Source organism: Semicossyphus pulcher, unplaced genomic scaffold, assembly GCF_022749685.1.
Source record: "Semicossyphus pulcher isolate SPU_LCO1_2020_fin unplaced genomic scaffold, fSemPul1.0.p SCAF_19, whole genome shotgun sequence".
NCBI lineage: Eukaryota > Metazoa > Chordata > Actinopteri > Labriformes > Labridae > Semicossyphus > Semicossyphus pulcher.
Window position 1 is genome coordinate 22498097 of NW_027211692.1, and position 18444 is coordinate 22516540.

Sequence of the window (18444 nt, forward strand, 5' to 3'; positions counted from 1 at the left end):
AGCCTTATTATGGAGGAGCAGGGAGTGGTAACGAAGCAAATCGCTCTATAAACTGAGATGGATTTCACCGACAAATCAAAGTAGAGTAGGCCTACGAGAAGAAAACCGACTCAATATTTTTAAACGCCAGTGGCAAAAATATTGCTCGAGATGAACATGTTTGAAATGTAGGGATGAAATCCCATTAAGCTATACCTACTGTGAACTCAACTAAACAGCAATATTACTATTTATGTTCAATATTGCTGGCTTTAGATATTTTAATGTATTGATTAGTTTTTTTTTGTGGGATTATTTATTTATTTATTTATTTTTACAAATAGTCTTTTGGTCATGGTCCTTTTAAACATCTTTTGGTCACACATAAAAACAAAAAACGGTTTGGCTCATTTGAACTTTGGTATCTATAGGCTACTATGAGTTAAATGATTCAACTTAAACATAAGATTAAGTTGTGTTCTTCACTGTATTTATATTTATTTATATAATTCTGTCATCTAAATAACATTTTTTTAAATTCTACTGCTCGCAAAAATAATCGCATATGATGAATATGTCAACACAGATTCCTCCCGAATTTCCCCCCAGGAGATAAATAAAGGATTATTTTAATTTAACAACGGACCTGAACAGAAAGAGAAGACAAGTAGGCTATTCAAACTTTAAATTAATGCATTTTAATTCGAAATTGTTTTTGTATATCTTTTGCAGGAAGTAGCCTATATCACAAATAAAATATTCCTGTAGGGGGCTATGCTATATTTTAGCTTATAAACATTACATTTCTGCTACTGTTTTGCATTAGGTATATGTTTCCTATCTCAAAATCCCTGACTGCGGATTGGCTGAGTGTGCGCATATTTCATTGCAGCTTGTCAACGCATCTGTCTCCCCACCGGATGGAAGGATAGGAAGAGGAAAGAAGTATAAGAGTAGGTAGGAGAGAATGAAAGAGGGAGGCGAGGGGTGGAGGAGCAGATGGTTAAGAAAGGTGTAGCCAAACCTTCTGAGACAATCAAACGAGGTGTTTTTTTATTATAAAGGATTTTCACGGATGTGTGCTGTTTATTCTAAGCAAAGCGAGCAGCACTGTTTCTGACGCGGGCTGCCTCTATATGGCTTTGGGCATCACGCCGGTAAAAGATGGTAGGCTTGACTATATAGCGTAAATTCATAACTAAGTATCATTATATTTCATAGTGTAGAGAGAAGAGGAGGCGAACTATGAAACGAGGATGATTTCTGCTAAGAAAACTCCGGAGAAGAGTCGTTATCCTATCCACTATTTGGTGTGGCACAACAAACATCGACAGCTGGAGAAAGAGCTGGCAACGAACGAGCAGGTGAGACAGTGGTGAGCGATCAAATCCACCTCTTCTTACAGACGTAGGCCTATGTCTTCATAAGCGTTTACATCGTAGGACCATAGAATAAAACGTGGCGGTATCGATGTCACCCATGGTGCACCTCATTCTTAAACCTATTTAATAACTGATAAAAGCCCAATTTATTGCTCTCTGTGCGGTTGGTCAGGGGTGGGGGCATTTAGACCATATCCTCAGATTTGATTTTACACTATAATCTTCCATTTGAAATCACAGAGTAACGTATCAGGCTTTATGTTTATTGCATTAAGCCGTAAATATTAATCCTGTGATAATAATATGCATGAGAAGTTGTAATTGGAGTTTATTCCCAAGTGCAGATGACTGTAATAGCTGACCCTGATGGTGTTGTACTCCAAAGTATGTGTGTGATTGTGTGGTCTAGCACAGTGTTGATGTGCATTATGTCTATGTGTAAGCAGCATTATTGCATGATCTACTCAAAACTGTAGGCTTTCTACCTTCCAACCAGCAAAGCCATTTGTGAGTGGGTGAGACAATGCAGATACTGAGTATGTGGGCGATTAGTTGCAAACCATCACAATAAATACCCCAATGGAATGATAAATGTTTCCATGATTCCAAAAAATGATTTTTCGCCCACTGGTTAAATTTAAGTACTTCATATGATATGAATATGATAAGAATATCACTATTGTGTGTGTGTGAGTGAGAGAGAGAGAGAGAGAGAGAGAGAGAGAGGGAGAGAGAGGGTGTGTGTGTGCGCGTAGGAGCATATGAGTGTTTCCTTTTTCTTTTCTTTTTTTTGCAAATGTTACTCAGTGCTTAGCCATTACATAAGAGATGCCCTGCAGGTTAGCAACTGAACAGATTTTTGAGTGCTTGCCCCATGCTGTCTTAGGTCAACAAACTTTCACACACGTTTACACAAACTTGCCTTCATAAGCACACCCAGGGCCGTCACCAGGAATTCTGGGTCCAATGAAAAGGTATCACAATGGACCTACCACCACTGCCCAAGCTTACACATAAATCCTAAAACACTTCTAAAACCCAAACGACCCATTAAAAGCTTTAAATAACGATACCTTTGTGTTATGCTTCTAAAAATTGTGGATGAATAAGAGTGATCTGCTTTTTAAGTGAAATGTATTCTTAAAAATACCTAACATTTTACATATACACATATTGGTGTTTGAACCATTTTTAATGATACAACCCCTAATATTTCAGATTGGTACTCTTGACCGCCACCTGCTGAGAATAATCAGTAATTAGAGGAGCGCACTTCCAAATTGAAGCAGACATCTACTGCTGGCTCCCTTTGTCGTGGTTCTAACTTTGTTTCTTTTTCCTTGGATTTTCATTTATTTTTGAAGTTGTATCTGTAGTCATCGATCTTTTCTTTGTTTGTCCAGCCATAATAGATTACCGTTGCTTACAGAAACCGTAAGTGCAGCCACTTAGCTCCGCCTACACTGTCTGACAGACCAACTAACTGGGCGCCGCTAGTGATTTTTTCTGTGAATGTCGCCACAGACACCCAGTCCATAAAAATACGATGTACTGCTAATGCAAAGGCTTTCATCAGATGGCCAAAGGCTCAATCACCACTGCGTTACCTCATTCGGTGATAGATAGTGACTTAAAAGACTTTTATTTAAATGAAAAAGTTTGATTATACCTTAAAGCATCTAAAAGGTTTTACATTAAAAAAAAATATTTTATTGTTTTAATTAGTCATAATATGATCATGCTTAAAGTGATAATCTTGAAGATTTTTATATAATCGGCTCCACGATCACTGGTGTTCCAGATGCTGAGGCCAGAAGATCCGTGGCTTCTCATGGGAGCAAAGCCTAAAGCGATGGCCCCAACTACTCACTGCTATGTATTTGCAGAGGCACAGTCATGTGTCAGAGTAGAGGCTCCGGTGAGTTCGCCTCCACGTCAACATCAGCATGCAGAAAAGCACCCGACTTCCTCTTTTCTACCTCCGGACCTCCTGCTGGCCAACAGGTTTGAGATCTTAAGCATGCAGGACTTTCCTCTTCGGGGTGAACGCTCCCCTCAGCTTTCATCTCAAGTGGTCAAGTTATCCTCCTCCGCCATCCATCCAGAGGCAGCAGGGTACCCCTCTGCTAGAAAGGAAGCCACTGCAGCAGTCTTACCAAAAGTGATCCAAGTAAAGAAAACCGGTGAACTGGCAGCCATGGATCATTGATGCATGTGGGAAGCGAAGGCTGGTCCGTGTTGTCCAATCCGACAGAAGACCTAATGTAGCTCAAATTACTGAAAAAGTGAATGCAGGTTCTGATAGAAATGTATCAGAACACACAGTGTTTGCACAGTTTGCTGCATATTGGGCTGAGTAGCTGCGGATTGGTCAGGGTGCCCATGCTGACCCCTGTCCACAGCCGAAAGTGTCTACAATGGGCACATGAGCATCAGAACTGGACAACAAAACAATGGAAGAAGGTGGCCTGGTCTGATGAATCATGTTGTCTTTTACATCACGTGGACGGCAGGGTACCCTTATGTGTACTTGAAGGGGTGGTCCGGCTCCATGATCACTGGTGTTCCAGATCCTGAGGCTATTTTAGCCCTGCCAGAAGATCCGTGGCTTCTCATGGGAGCAAAGCCCAAAGCGATGGCCCCAACTACTCACGCTATGTACCTGCGGAGGCACAGTCATGCGTCAGAGTTGAGGCTCTGCGTAGTCTCAGTGATAAGTATTTAAACACATGTAGTAATAATCTTAATATAATTAATTATCTATTTAAATATAGATTTCACTCAATTTGTGGAGGTGGTGACAGACTTTCAGCAACCGCAAGTTCTCTCCTTAATGGCTGCCACCCCTCTTTCTCTTTCTCCTCTCCCTTTTTTTCTCCAGGCCACCAGCAGTTTTGTATATATTTATTCCCAAGCAAGGCAAGGTATTGCTTTTGTTGTTCACTTAATTTTATTAAATTATTTAAACTGTTTTTTCTTTTAACAGATTATGCTTCTCATTGCAGAATATAGTTGCAGAGAATGGGGAGGTACCTCCTCATCCCAAAGAAAAAATCTAATTTTTCCAGTTTTTAGTTTGCATTATTTATATGATGGGCGGGGGCCCCTAGGTGCTTAAGGATGTTCAGCTCAGAAGGTCTTTGATATTCACAGATTCTGCTATTTTTCTAACAACAGCTACAGAGCTACAGAGCTGTTGTTAGAGATATGGGAAGACATAGCTAAGTAGTTTGGGTTTGGCAAAACACTCAGGAGAGCATATTCAGCTCTCAACATCAGTTCCCTTTTAAAAAAAAATGCAACTAGTAAAATGTAACTACTTTCCAAAATACCATGACAACCATAACAACACCTCTAACTAGGAAATAAACAAATGGACGGATGTGTGTCTGATTGGAAAGGTTTAGACATGTTTGGTCACTGAAGAAGTGATTGAAATGGTTAATTTTGCATTATAGCTGCTGTGTCCTTAAGTCTACTTTACTGACTTGAGTGAGTTTTTGGATTAGATTTTGTTGTGCTTACTTATTAAAAACATTACCTCAATATATTAAATGTATTTTTGTATATATATATATATTTAATATATTATGATAGCATTGAAGCATCTTTTTGAAGGTGCTTGACATGAGGGTGGGCTTTGTGTTGGATGTTATTACTGACTGCCTTTGGGGACATTTGGAGCTAGATGAATGTGGTGATGGTGATGATGCAGACTGGCAGCCACAGTGTCTGCTCCAGTTGACCGGATTCCTTCATTACTGGATTATTGTTGATTGTAAATTTCCAGATGACCAGGATTATTATTCTGTTTTTTTCCTCTGCTGGTTGTCAGGCTGTCCACATTGAATATTTGTAAAGTTGCTTTACATCTTACTATTTTCCCTAACCCTTTTACCAAATCCTGCCGAGAATAAATTGCATAGTGTCAAGCATATTGAATTAAATTTGCATGTACACTTGGATAATAAAAAGTAGGATTTTTCCTTCCATTTTGTCAACAACACATTCAAACTGGGCCCCTCCTCCTGGGCTCTTCGTCACCAGAAGCTCACTCTCACTCTCTCGTGCGAGCACACGCCCATCCCGCCGAGCTAACACCGACCTTTGCGCTAGCATGCTAACCACCGGTTACCACTGCGCTAGCATGCTAACCACCAGTTACCTTTGCATGTTAATCGCCTGTTTGAGGCACCTACCTGTCCAACAGAAAGAAGGCCAACTCTGCATTGCTTTTTGGACATGTTGGCCGGTCTGACTTGGGCCCAGTTGCTAATGTGAACCACTCCCACACTCACCTATACGGTGTGATTGGCTCAGGCTAATTTTGCTTCTATTGCCATTCTAACAAGTTCACGTGCATCTGAACCAATTTCTCTCTTTGTGTGCCCTTTAGTCTTTCTGCACATCTCTTTGTTCATATTTGGTATGACAATAAACAAACAAAAGCTCAGTGAAACAGAAACATTACATACACTATAATGTAGGTCAATATTTTAGCATGTTGGTCTCGTACATTTTATCTTCTTCTATGGCTTGAAGTCCCTTGAAGCTTGAAGCATCTGCATAAGTGGAAATGAACCTGTGTTCAGATGAGGGTGAGACATTGTGTGAGGTTTCAATATTCTTTGATGGTGTTATCTTCACCATTTGTGCTGCTCACTGTTTTATTTGTCATTGTGCTGTCTAGTCATTTCTGCAGCAGGGTCTCATGGCAGTATAACGTTTGTCAAACTGTTCTCTGCATGTAGAATCACAGAGGCAAGAAGGGAGGCAGGGGGTAAGAGAAGTTATTTTTATACCCCTCCCTTTTATTGGCATCCTCTTCTCTATGTGCCCCATGCACAAGCATTTTAGGAAATATAGTGAATGTCTATATGCACAATTTTGTGTGTGTTATGTTTCTATGAAAGATTGATGTTGGCTTAAGTACCTGCCAAGCGGCATCAGGCTAGGCATACACTGAGTGAGGGAGAGAGTAAGAAAGAGGGAGGATGGTCAAGAGATGGAGCAGATACCACACACACCTATCAATAATGCAGCTGAGCTCACAACGGAAGGAGGGCAGTATGAGAAGGAACACATGAAACTAAGGAAGGGAGGAGTAAAGCAGAGGAAGGGAAGGAGCGGTTACTAGAAAATGTTGATTAAAAAAATGTTGATTGTAAGATAAATGATTGCAGAATCAGGACAGACAGAAAAGACAATCAGAAAGGGGACATAGAGATAGATCAGTGACAAGAAATCAATTGTGAGGGTGATGATGATACAGAGGTACAGATCTGTAATTTTTCTTTTTAAAATAAGGATAGAAAGAAGATAAATAGAGGCAAGAATATGAATATTATATTCTGCATATTATTCTGCATAATATTGACAATTTAATGAATAAATGAGCTTTAAAGATGCTGTTGGGCACATTTTGTTTACCAGGCTAGTTGTTGCCAGCCTCTATGCCAAGAAAGGAATAATGCTGTAGGTGTCCACTATCAGGAATTCATCAGCAATGCGGAGTCCACGACAGTCAAGATGCTTTAGGGAAGTCCATAAATCCCTGATTATGGAAGGCTATTATCCCGTTTATATTATACCATATTGCATGGCTATTTACTTACTTAAAAGTAAAAAAATATTGATTAGGAAATTATTTCACAAATTTAAAAATTATTATATTTCCGTTTTCGCTGCGTCCATAGCTACGGTTAAAATGAGCTGAGTTGTTATTACTCACATTAAAATGAGCTAAGCTAGCTGTTTTACTCACATTAAAATGAGCTAACCTAGCTGTTTTTACTTACATTAAAATGAGCGAACCTAGCTGTTTTTACTCACACTAAATGGAAACATTTCCACTGATTGTGAAGTAAGGTGACAAGGTGAACAGGACCGCAGCACCTAATTGAGGTTTTCTGTCTCGTCACTTTTGACATATTAATTTCCCGTAACAGAGGCGAAACGGCGTCTTTGTCAACAGTGGAGCCAGCAGGGCGGAACAGTGCTGTGTGTGTATCTATTTATTTACGCCTCGCACACGTTTGTAGTGTAAAATGGCAAAGGCTGCATGATGGCGGAGCCTTGTTACAGCACTGAGGTTGAACCACAGCGTAAAAAGGCATTCTGACACCCGCATGAAAAAGTAGATAGTACAGTTGGAGCGACACGTTCTTTATAAAACATATACTAATACTTGTGGGCTGCAGTTATGTCATCAACCATTACTAATGATGATCAAATGTATGTTTAATCAGCGTGATGAGCCCTGTGACAGTTACTTGTGAAAACACACATCTCCTGCTTCCTGTCGTCACACACAACTTCAGGCGATGTGTGTGCTGCAGGTGTAGCCGCTTAAAGTAAACAGCACGTCTGCTCCATAAACTGTCCGTTTATGTAGCTCCAGCATTAACCGAGGTGACACTTTTAACGGGAATAATCTCACTTATAAGCCATCTCGCGTAACGGAGCTGCTGGCGTCACAGATAATGTCGGTGGGATGATCAAGGCTGTGGATTAGACATTGAAAACGAGAAACTGGCAAGTTTTTGTTTAGCACCGAGCAACAAAAAAGTAGCATATGACGTATTTAACTTAATTTGCTTCAATATCCATGTCCTGCGATGTGAACAATCGAGTATTAAACACAGCCCTGTAATTAGGGCTGGGTATTGGCAAGGACCTCATGATACGATACGCATCACGATACTTGGGTAACGATAAGATCCGTATTGTGATACTTTGCAATATTCTACATAATTTACAGAAAATGTAAAAGTAGAACCGAGAATACAACTTGCTGTGTACCTCCTGGGTAGCGCTCAAATTGAATTAAAACTAGTTAATTCAAAATTTCCATTATAATTTATTAGAACAAAATTTGAATTGCAGTTTCACTGAACACACTGAATAGAATGATGCAAATTACACATCGAATGAAAATAAAGTGCAAATATTCTTAATGTGTCACTATACTCAAATGTTTATGCCACAACATAAAAAATAAAATGTGTAGTGTTAATAAAGACAGGGAACTAAAATGAAAATAACGTATCATCCCAAAATAAAGTGCAGATTAAAAGTATACTTATGTGCCACTGAACTGAAATTAATATGGCTGCTACAGTGTTTCCCACACATAGACGACACCAGGGGTCCGTTTCAGAACAGCTGATCAGAGTTAGTTCAATCAACTCTAAATAGGTATAGCCAGAGTTAAGTGCGTGCATGCTGACTATAAAAAGCCAGCTTTAATGGAGCCCCAATACCACGATTCACTATGGCAGCGGTACACAAAAAGTGGTCCTCCTACGTCACACCAGTGGAGCTCGAAATCCTCATGCAGACATTCAGCGAATACGAGCGTGTTTTTAGAAAAATAAAATAACAGAGCTGCAGCTGCAAAACAGAGAGAGGCAGCGTGGGAAGAAATCGCTGCTCAAGTAAACGCGTAAATTTGAACTTGTCTATTTATTTAATATTTAATCATGACTGGAAGATAAAATTTACATTAATTTAGGAGCAATCCAGCGGGAGAAAAAACACACATGGAAGCAGTTAAAAATAAAATACCAGAACATCATTCAAATGTAAGGCTCAGGCAGAACAGGCTCATCGCTGAACCTCACTTCAATCATATTTTAAATATTAAACAAATTAAATATCATTCAGTGGCTGTTTTAATGTGCATTAGCTTTATCCCTAACAGAATGCTGATTTCACATACATTATGTCCTCTCACCTAAATCCTGTTTAGGTCATTAAACTGAATTGTGTTCAATTGTGCTTAATTTCCAATTATTAACGGCTGCTTTTGTACTCGTAGGAAATTAAGCTGACCAAACAAATGATGACTTTGACACAGATTTGTCTTTTGATCTTGTAATTATAATTATAAAAGACATCTGCAAATGGGTCAGAGCACCACAGAGACGCAACATTTTTTTTTTTTATTTGGTAACCGCTCAAACACACGCGTGATACAGGCTGAATGAATGAGGAAGTGAATGAGGGTTTTATAGCTTAGAGGGAGGAGACAGAGCGAAACTCTAACGCCGGGAACACACCAGACGCCGAAGCGCCGCGAATAGCCGCGGAGCGGAGCCCGTTTCCTTTCGGCGCCCATGTTAACTGATTGTGTCGTTCACACCAGATGAGTGAAAACAGCTCCAAATGTGAGTAAACGACAGCTGAGGAGCAGAGGCGCTTGTCGACCGGCGCGGAGAAATGCGCGTCTGGTGTGAACCGAAGTGCTCCGGCTCGCACGCGATTTTCGTTGCGCGGCGCTTCGCAGCGCTTCGGCATCCGGTGTGTTCCCGGCGTAACCCGACCAGGTTAGGTTCACAGACACAGTTACTGATGCAGGTAAGAAACCAGCGTTACAGCGACATCTACAGGAGTGGAGGTTGTTATGATGACAGGAATTTGAGGGAAATATGAGGGTGTTTAAAATCCATTAAAAGTATCGATATGAGGGTCGGGAAAATCAATATGTTATAATGAGTTGCAGTGTATTTTGATCCAATGTGCGGAACCAGGATGCAGTTTGTAATTAGAAAAGGTTATAATAAGGAATAACAGTAAACAGTTCACTTGAGATGGTGTCTGAGTTGGGGAATAGGAGGTGAGCAGGCGAGCAGGCGGTGAGTGGCTGGAAAGATGAACCGGTGTCTTGAGAGCTGAGGAGGGCTGTCTGGTTTTAGAGGTGATCCTGAAGCAAAGGAGAAAAAGACTACCTAAGGCTTTCACGAGGAACAATATACAGCACTGAAAATACTGGCTGGCCTTTACGTAGTACCACAGGGGTAGACTGAACGATAAGTTACCTTAGCATCAACTGGATGGACCTAACCCTGACCGACCTGCTTGCCTAGATAGGTGATGGTGGCCTTGGCAAACTCGCATTTTGCAAGGTTCAAGGTGGGAGAAGCCTCTTGCAAACACCGAAACATGGTGGACAGTGTCTCAACATGAGATTGCATGAGTCAGCTGAATAAACTATCACATCATCAAGATATGCCTCACGGTTCGCTACTCCAGACAACGCCCTACGCATAGTCGTTGAAAAGTGGCCAGAGCGTTACACATACCAAATGCCATGACTGTATACTGTAGGAAAGCGTCTGGTGTAACAAATGCAGGGAGTCAAGAGATACTGATGACCAGATTTGGACTTAGGCAATGGGCCCACACAGTTTTTCAAATGGTTTCCCCCATCACTGGTATAGGATGTGGGACCTTGGGAATCACTTGATTTGGTTTCCCAACCAGTTGGCATGCATGACAAGAGAGGCAATACCTGGATACATCACTTTTCAACCCAGGCCAGAAAAACTGCTTTAAAGCAATTCTTACCTTTCTGGCATTTTCACGCTTTTTTTTTGTAATCATAAAATGCTCCTAATAAGCGTATAGCACAATAAAATGTAAAAGAAATCAACTAGGCATTGAAACTCATCAATATTTAATTCTCATATATTTCTGATAAAAGTCTGACCAATCATTTTATTCGGTCCGAATAAATTGATTTGCCGAGCTTCCTGTCTGTCATCCGTCGCCGCGTCCCTCCCAGTTGCACCGCTGTCACGGCTCGCAAGTCGCGCGCCTCTCTGGTAGAGCAGTAGAGCGGTGAGAGAGAGCAAGGAACGGAGAACTGACAATGACTGACCAAGGCGAGCCGCCACTTCCATCATCAGCTGCCCCCACAGAGAAAATTATCAGGACAAAGAAGACTATTTCACAAAAAGCTGCCTTAAAGAAAGAGCTTGATGCGGCAAGAGGCAAGACTGGAGTCAACATCGGCTCTGCTTTCCAGCAATGGAGGAGGCTAATGCAGCTACATCCGGAGCTAAAAAGAGATGAGATGGTCGCAGAGTTTCTGCTGGACAGGTACGTTAAGTTTGCCTAATCCTAAAACACAACATTACATGTGATAACATCAGTTACCAGTTACTGTCGTTCTGTAATATTATGTTATTTGTGCAGGGAAATTTAGCCTAGCGTTAGCGCCTATAGTGTAAACAAACTGACTCCGCAGCTTGGTTTGTTTAACGTTACACTACCGGTGACGTTAGCTTCAGCGTTAGCCTCAGTGTTTATTGTGAAGTTGTCATTAACCCAGTTTTAGTATTATAACTCCGGGGTTGCGTTTGACTTGGTTGGTTGTACAGTAACCAGAGCTAGTTCAGCACATTGCTAGAAGACTTCTCCGGCTAATAGATAATGCTGGCTAGCTGACATCTGTGTAAATAAGACCGATCTGTCTGTTTGTGACTTTTTCCATCCTTGGGAAGAAGTACTATTTACCAGTAGGGAATTTTAAATTGTAATAAGTTGATACATACACTTGCTCCACTTAGTGTACATTGTGATAACATCACTCTGTGCCAAAGCAGCCTAAGATCTATATAAAATCTAGCCTGTTTGAGTTTATGCAATTTATATCCTGTGTCACGTTTCTATTTTTTTTTCACTCTTTGTCAAGGTACACCACTCTCACCGTAATGGAGGACATCCAGCACCAGCCAAGACTTGGTACCCCTGGAACTCATGAAGAGCTGAATGTTACATCTAAAAGATTTGTTTGCATTACTAAACCGTAATCTTGCAAGTGCCTTATGTTATTTATTTGCTTTTTTATTGGGACCAAATAACTAATTTCTTATAGAAGACAGCTGTAAAAAAAAATGATAAACTGTCTTCAATAATAAATGTTTTTCTAAAAAATTGATTTTAATAATTCACTGCAGTTCATTCAGATGAAGTGGGAATATGAAAAAAGGGTCATAATGGAAGTAAAGCATAATAAACATTACTTTATGTGAGTAAAAAGACAAAGGTAATTATACAATGCAAGGTTTTATTGAGCAACGTGAATAAGAAAAAATACAAAACTGTATGAACTGCTGGAATCCGATGAGATCGTCAGGACTGAGTACAGCAGGTCCACGTGCCCTCCGACTGGCTCTTGTTGTGGATCTTGGGGCAGCTTGTCTGCTGGTTCCGGGCCTCTCCTCAGCAGATTCCCCACTCCGCATCACCCCACGGCCCTGCTGCTTCTACCCTGGCAGCCCCTGGAAGGACCTGCCCTTCTCGGGGCTCTTACACCTCCTGTGCTGGTTCCAGCTGTAGACTGCTGCTGTCGGCCCCTGCCTCTGAAGATCCGGAACGTAGTCGGGATCTCCAACCACACTCTCCTCCAAGAAGCACCATAATTTAAAAAAAAGAAAGAGCCCTTTACTTTGTGACTATATAACATAAAGTTAAAAGAAAAAAATGTTGAAGCTAAACATCTGAACGAGGGCTAAAGTTAGCTACCGTTAGCTACCGTTAGCTGACAAAACAGGTTCTCAACAAAGTTAACCTGTAAACAAAACTGCTTGTACTGCTCCTAATTTAATGACAAACGTTACCGGGACAATTCAGGCAAGGTAAGACGTTATGACAGCAAGAAAATATTAATTCTGCCGTAAAACGACGCATTTGACTGTAAACAAACAGGCGATGAAATGCTATAATTACGATAGTAACGTTGGTAGTTCGTCAGACTACAAAAGGTAACTAAACGTTACGAGGGAGGGAATTTTATTTTATACCACATGCAGAATTGAATATTATTTAATTACTGTTGGTTAGTTTTCACTTACCTGTGCCTCTGACTCTGACTCTGACTCCGACTCCATTGACCCGTTTCACTCGCGCTGCTTCTCTCACCGCACGCGTCAGGGATGCATGGAGGAGGAGGAGGGAGGGAGGGAGGGAGGGGAGCGTCAGAGGTCAGGCAGGGGGAAGAGGGTGGGACTTTGAAGGGAGGCGGAGTTGTTCTTGTTCAAATTTTAACTAAGTGCTGAGGGACATGCCAGAAAGGTAAGAATTGCTTTAATATACGATAATATACGAGGTGACCCGACAGAACATTATCATGAGTTAGGCACAGTAGCTTCCCATGGTAATGGGAAGGGACAACAATCTGGTAGGTAGTGTTCCACCCACTGTCATCATCTACTGAAGGAGCCCACTTGAGCATGAGGATCCCATCCTCCCAGTAGTAAGCAACCAGAGAAGTACCAATCTTGTCCTTAGGCAACACTGCTGCACTACACTTAGCCAAAGCAGGATCAGCGGACTGAGCTGCTATGAGCTGTTCCTTTGCAACCACTAGCTGACTATCAGACTCAACAGGCAAGGTGACAGGACTGGAAAACGTAGATTCAGTTACAGGAGAATGAGTGGACTGCTTATTTACAGTCTCAGAGGTTTCAGAAGAATCAAAAGACACAGACTCTACAGTGTGACCAGGTGGGGACATCCATCAGCCATCTCTGAAAGGTTCACCACATCCTCAAACTTGCATGACTGAGCATGAGTTACGACACAAGCAGAAAACACTGTAGGCAACTGGGATGATAGATCATCCTGGTTATCAACAAATGCAGAGCTAGTTGGATCATCTACAACAATGGACTCAGGAAACACTTACCCACCAGCCAGATCATTACCCAAAATAATGTCTACTTCTTCTACAGGAAGCTGAGGATGAGTAATCACTGCCACAGGGCCTGTAACCAAGCCAGGCTGAAAATGCATAACATGCAATTGGGCCAAGTCATTCCACACCCTCGAACTACAGCACTGCTGCCAGTAAAGGATTTCTTAGAGAGTGGCAAAACACCCTTCAACAACATAGACTGAGGGGCTCCTGTATCCCTTAGAATACAAATGGGGACAGGCTTCTCTGAGATAGCTGCTGAACCATCTATTTGGAATGGTGCAAAGGGATCATGCTCAGGGCTGGCTTTAATGGATTGAGTGGGACCATCCTCTACATGAGGCAACTGACATGTTAGTGAAGTTATCAGCCCTACAGGCTTTTTTATTTTTATTTTTTTTTTTTACAATAGTAACAAATTCTCTCAGAGTTTCCATTGCTAGAATTAGGAGCATTTGTAGCACAACTGAAGAACCAGGCCCGTTGCTGCCAGTTTTAAAATGAGAAGGGCGAGGAGGAGCATAACTCTTGTCACTAAAACCTTCTTTATGAGCCAAAATGTACTCATCAGCAAGTATAGCAGCCTCCTTTTCCTTAGACACTCTCTGCTCACTCAGATAGGTGGCAACCACCTCAGGGACACAATTTCTGAACTCCTCCAGAAGAATCACCTGTTGAAGTTGTTCCTTACTCTCAACGTTTTGAAATGTGCACCACCTATTTCCTTCTCTCTGGACAATGGCACAAATGTCTTCTCACCCTTACAAAAACCTCTAAAACGCTGCCTGTAGGCCTCTAGGACTAACTCATAGGCACTCAAAATGGCTACCTTTAAAACCTCATAGTCAGAGCTTTGGGTGAGTGTAAATGAAAAATAGACCTCCTGGGCTTTACCTGACAGTACACACTGCAACAGCAATGTCCAGAACTCTTTAGGCCAATCCAGAGTGGTGGCTACACGCTCAACATGGGAAAAGTATTTTTCCATATCCTTCTCAGAGAAGGGAGGAACTAAATGAAAATTTCTACCAAAATCAAACCGAGGAGGGGAGACAGAAGATGAATGAGAACTAGCAGTATGAGAGTTAGCAGTCTCAGATCTTAACTTACAATCCAACTCTTTCATTTTTCTCCTCATGCAATACCCGCAACCACTCCATTTCTAGCTTCCTCACCTCTTCTCTATCCTTTGCCTCGCGCTCCAGCTGTTTAATCTTGAACTGCAGTTCCAACTCCCGTAATCGTACAGACTGAGCATCTTGACTCTGCAACATCCACCTGTTCTGTCTTGCTGTCAAGCAACTTAACATATTCACTTACATCTGGCTCTTAAACCAACTGACTAAACCCCCTAGGCCAGCGGTCCCCAAACGGCGGACCACGGTCCGTATCCGGACCCACCTGCCATCGTCTCCAGACCCAGACCTATTTACAGTTTTAAAAAGCGAGAAAAGCATAGGGAAAACCGAGCTTTTAAGACTGGACGGACTTGTTTATGTTCTGCGACCGTGACGATTATTAAACGCGGACATTGTCTGACACTGTCACTCCGTTTGTCTCCGTTAACAGAGAATCCAGGCTGTAGTTTAGTTCAAACACTTCACTGATAAACCTAAGAGTTACACAGAGCTACATCAGGCCTCATCATCATGACCAGTTTTCCTCTTATGTGCACACTTCTGTTCTTATATGTACCGGTATGTGCCCTCTCTCTCTCCCCCTCAGTTTCGCCCTCTCCAGCAGTCCGTCAGTGTACAGTGCGTTTAAATATTATTTATTATTGTTTTAAAACTCACGATGAGAAAAAGTCTAACTGCAACTGCTTTTCAGCAAAACATAAAATAAAATTTGGCAAACATACAATAAAATATAAAGTGAATTCTCCTATTATGGTGAAATGTTGATCTGTCAGGAGTCAGACAGAGAGCAGCTTAAGTGAAGAAGTAAAGCTGTCTCTCTCTTTCATTTGATTTCTGCATGGACAACATTAGACTACCATGTGAAGTACCAGACATTTATTATTTGAATTATTTTATATATATATATATATATATATATATATATATATATATATATATATATATACACATATACACACACACAGTTATAATAAGCATTGTTGTAAAAACTATTTTGCCTAATTGTATTTTCTTTATTTGATTGGACAGACGTTCAAAATGTATAAATGTATTGTTACAAGATGGCTCCGACTCGACCAAAAGAGGAAGTCAACAAACTATTCACCTTTCAAAAGATTTATTTGGCCAACACAGTAAAGTAACTAACAAAACCAGAACAAACATGTAATGTCCGTACTATCAGTAATGTCAAGAGTGTATGGTTGAGTGTATCACGATGTGTGTGTAAAATAAGAGTAAAACTGAAAGTTCATTCGGTGAGCTGTAGTGTTCCTGGCTGTCACATGGTGAGGAATAAGAGAGCGAGCGCATGGTCGGCAGCCTTCCTAAATACAGTTCGATCAGCTGAGATCAGGTGTGTTGAATCCGCCTTGATGACTCCAATCTTCCCCCACCTGCAGTCAACCTGGAAACACAGAATCAGAAACAACCACACCCACTGATCAAGACAACCTCAGGGTTGTCACAGTATGGTACTGAATCATAACGCAGGTCAGAAATGATGTTCCGAACCTTTGCTTGAGAAAAAAATCTCTAACTGGACCTCTTTCAAATTAAATTGAGTACCCCTGCCCTAGGCAGTACCCCCTGTTCAAAAAGTACAGTGGCTATAACATTTCAATTTCATCCTTCTTACTACAAGTGGGAGCAATTTCAATATTGTAATGCTGTGCAATAGACCTGAGCTATGCTACGGTACACTGATAAAGCTGCTCTGTTGTAGGAGCTTCACTAAACCCCAGCAGATCAAACTCCATAGTGAATTACCAAAATGACCTGAAGAACAAAGATTTTATAGACAGAATTACCGGCAAGTACACAAAGCAAACCTTTCCTACAGAAGCTTTTTTACCCTGGTAGCTACAAACCAGCGCAATAAAACATAACACTACCGCACAGAACTAAAGCGTTATCAAACAAAAGCGCAGTTTACTGTAACAATCCTAAACCAAGGATACTCAAATGCAGAGGAAAATCCAGAACACAAAAATCCAGTAGCAGGAAAACCTCTTTACTGAAAACGTTCTTAGGTTATACACAGAAAATCAGTCAGAGAGGGCAGAACAATCCAAAACGGGCAATCCACAAAAACCAAAATCCAACTATCCAAACAGGGTTCAAAAACCGGGCAAGCAAACACAAAGGTATCAAGGCTGCAAAACATGTACACACGAGGGTGACAATGACAATCTGGCAGAGGGTGAGTGGAAACACAGGGGTATATATACAGGCTGGACTAATTACCAATGGGATACAGGTGTAGGGAAAAAACTGGCGGGAAACTGAACAAAGGCAGGAAGAAACACTAGACATGATACACAAGCACCAGGATACAAAATAAAACAGGAAGTGAACACAGATCTAATTAAAAACAAACAGGTTACACAGAACATTACAGTACCCCCCCCTCAAGGGACGGCTCCAGACGTCCCAGGTTGATCAGGGTGATGCCGTTGAAAGTCTCTGATTAGTGTCTTATCAATAATGTCTCTTGAAGGGACCAAAGACCTCTCCTCAGGTCCATATCCCTCCCAGTCAACAAGGTACTGAAGTCCACAGCCCCTGCGGCGGACCGCCAGCAGGCGCTTTACAGTGTAAACAGGCCCCCCATCAATAACCCGGGGGGGTGGAGGGGGTCTGGAGGAGGGAACCAGAAGACTGGTTCTGACGGGCTTGACCTTGGAAACATGGAAAGTAGGATGAAGCCTCATTGTCCTCGGGAGCTTGAGCTGGACTGCAACTGGGTTCACTATTTTAGAGATGGAGAATGGGCCAACAAACCTCGGTGCCAACTTGCGTGACTCCAGGCGCAGAGGGAGATCTCGGCTGGAAAGCCAGACTCTTTGACCCAACCTGTAGCGAGGAGCTTGAGAACGGTGCTTGTCAGCTGACTGCTTGTACCGCCTGGAGGTGCGAAGGAGAGCTGCTCAGGCTCTTTTCCAGGTTAGGTGGCAGCGACGCACCAAGGCCCGAGCTGATGGAACAATGACCTCCCCCTCTACTTCAGGAAACAAAGGTGGCTGATATCCATACGAACACTGGAAAGGAGAAAGACCTGTGGCAGAGACAGGGAGAGAGTTGTGAGCATATTCTACCCAAACCAAATGTCTGCTCCAGAGGGAAGGTTCTTGGGATACAGCACAGCGGAGTCCTGTCTCTAGCTCCTAGTTGTAACATTCAGTCTGACCATTGGACTGGGGGAGGAATCCAGAGGACAGACTAGCCGTAGCCCCGATTAGTCTGCAGAACTCCTTCCAAAACCGAGAGGCAAACTGAGGGCCCCGGTCCGAAACAACATCCTGTGGGAGCCCATGCAGTCGAAAAACTTGAGCTAACATGACCTCTGCCATTTCCTTGGCAGAGGGTAGCTTAGGCAAAGGGACAAAATGAGCCATTTTGGAAAATCTGTCCACTATGGTAAGAATAACTGTGTTACCTGCTGATGGAGGCAGTCCAGTAACAA

General features: G+C 41.9%; 1 protein-coding gene across 1 annotated transcript in view; it reads left to right on the forward strand.

Annotated features, from left to right (window-relative positions):
* Window positions 1-867: 867 nt before the first annotated feature.
* Window positions 868-18444, forward strand: part of ankrd13b (ankyrin repeat domain 13B) — a 55347-nt gene continuing 37770 nt past the window's right edge. Inside the window, exon 1 of the mRNA XM_069668106.1 lies at window positions 868-1343. Within this exon, the coding sequence (XP_069524207.1) occupies window positions 1236-1343 (108 nt within the window). The 5' untranslated portion in view covers window positions 868-1235. The remainder of the gene's footprint in view (window positions 1344-18444) is intronic.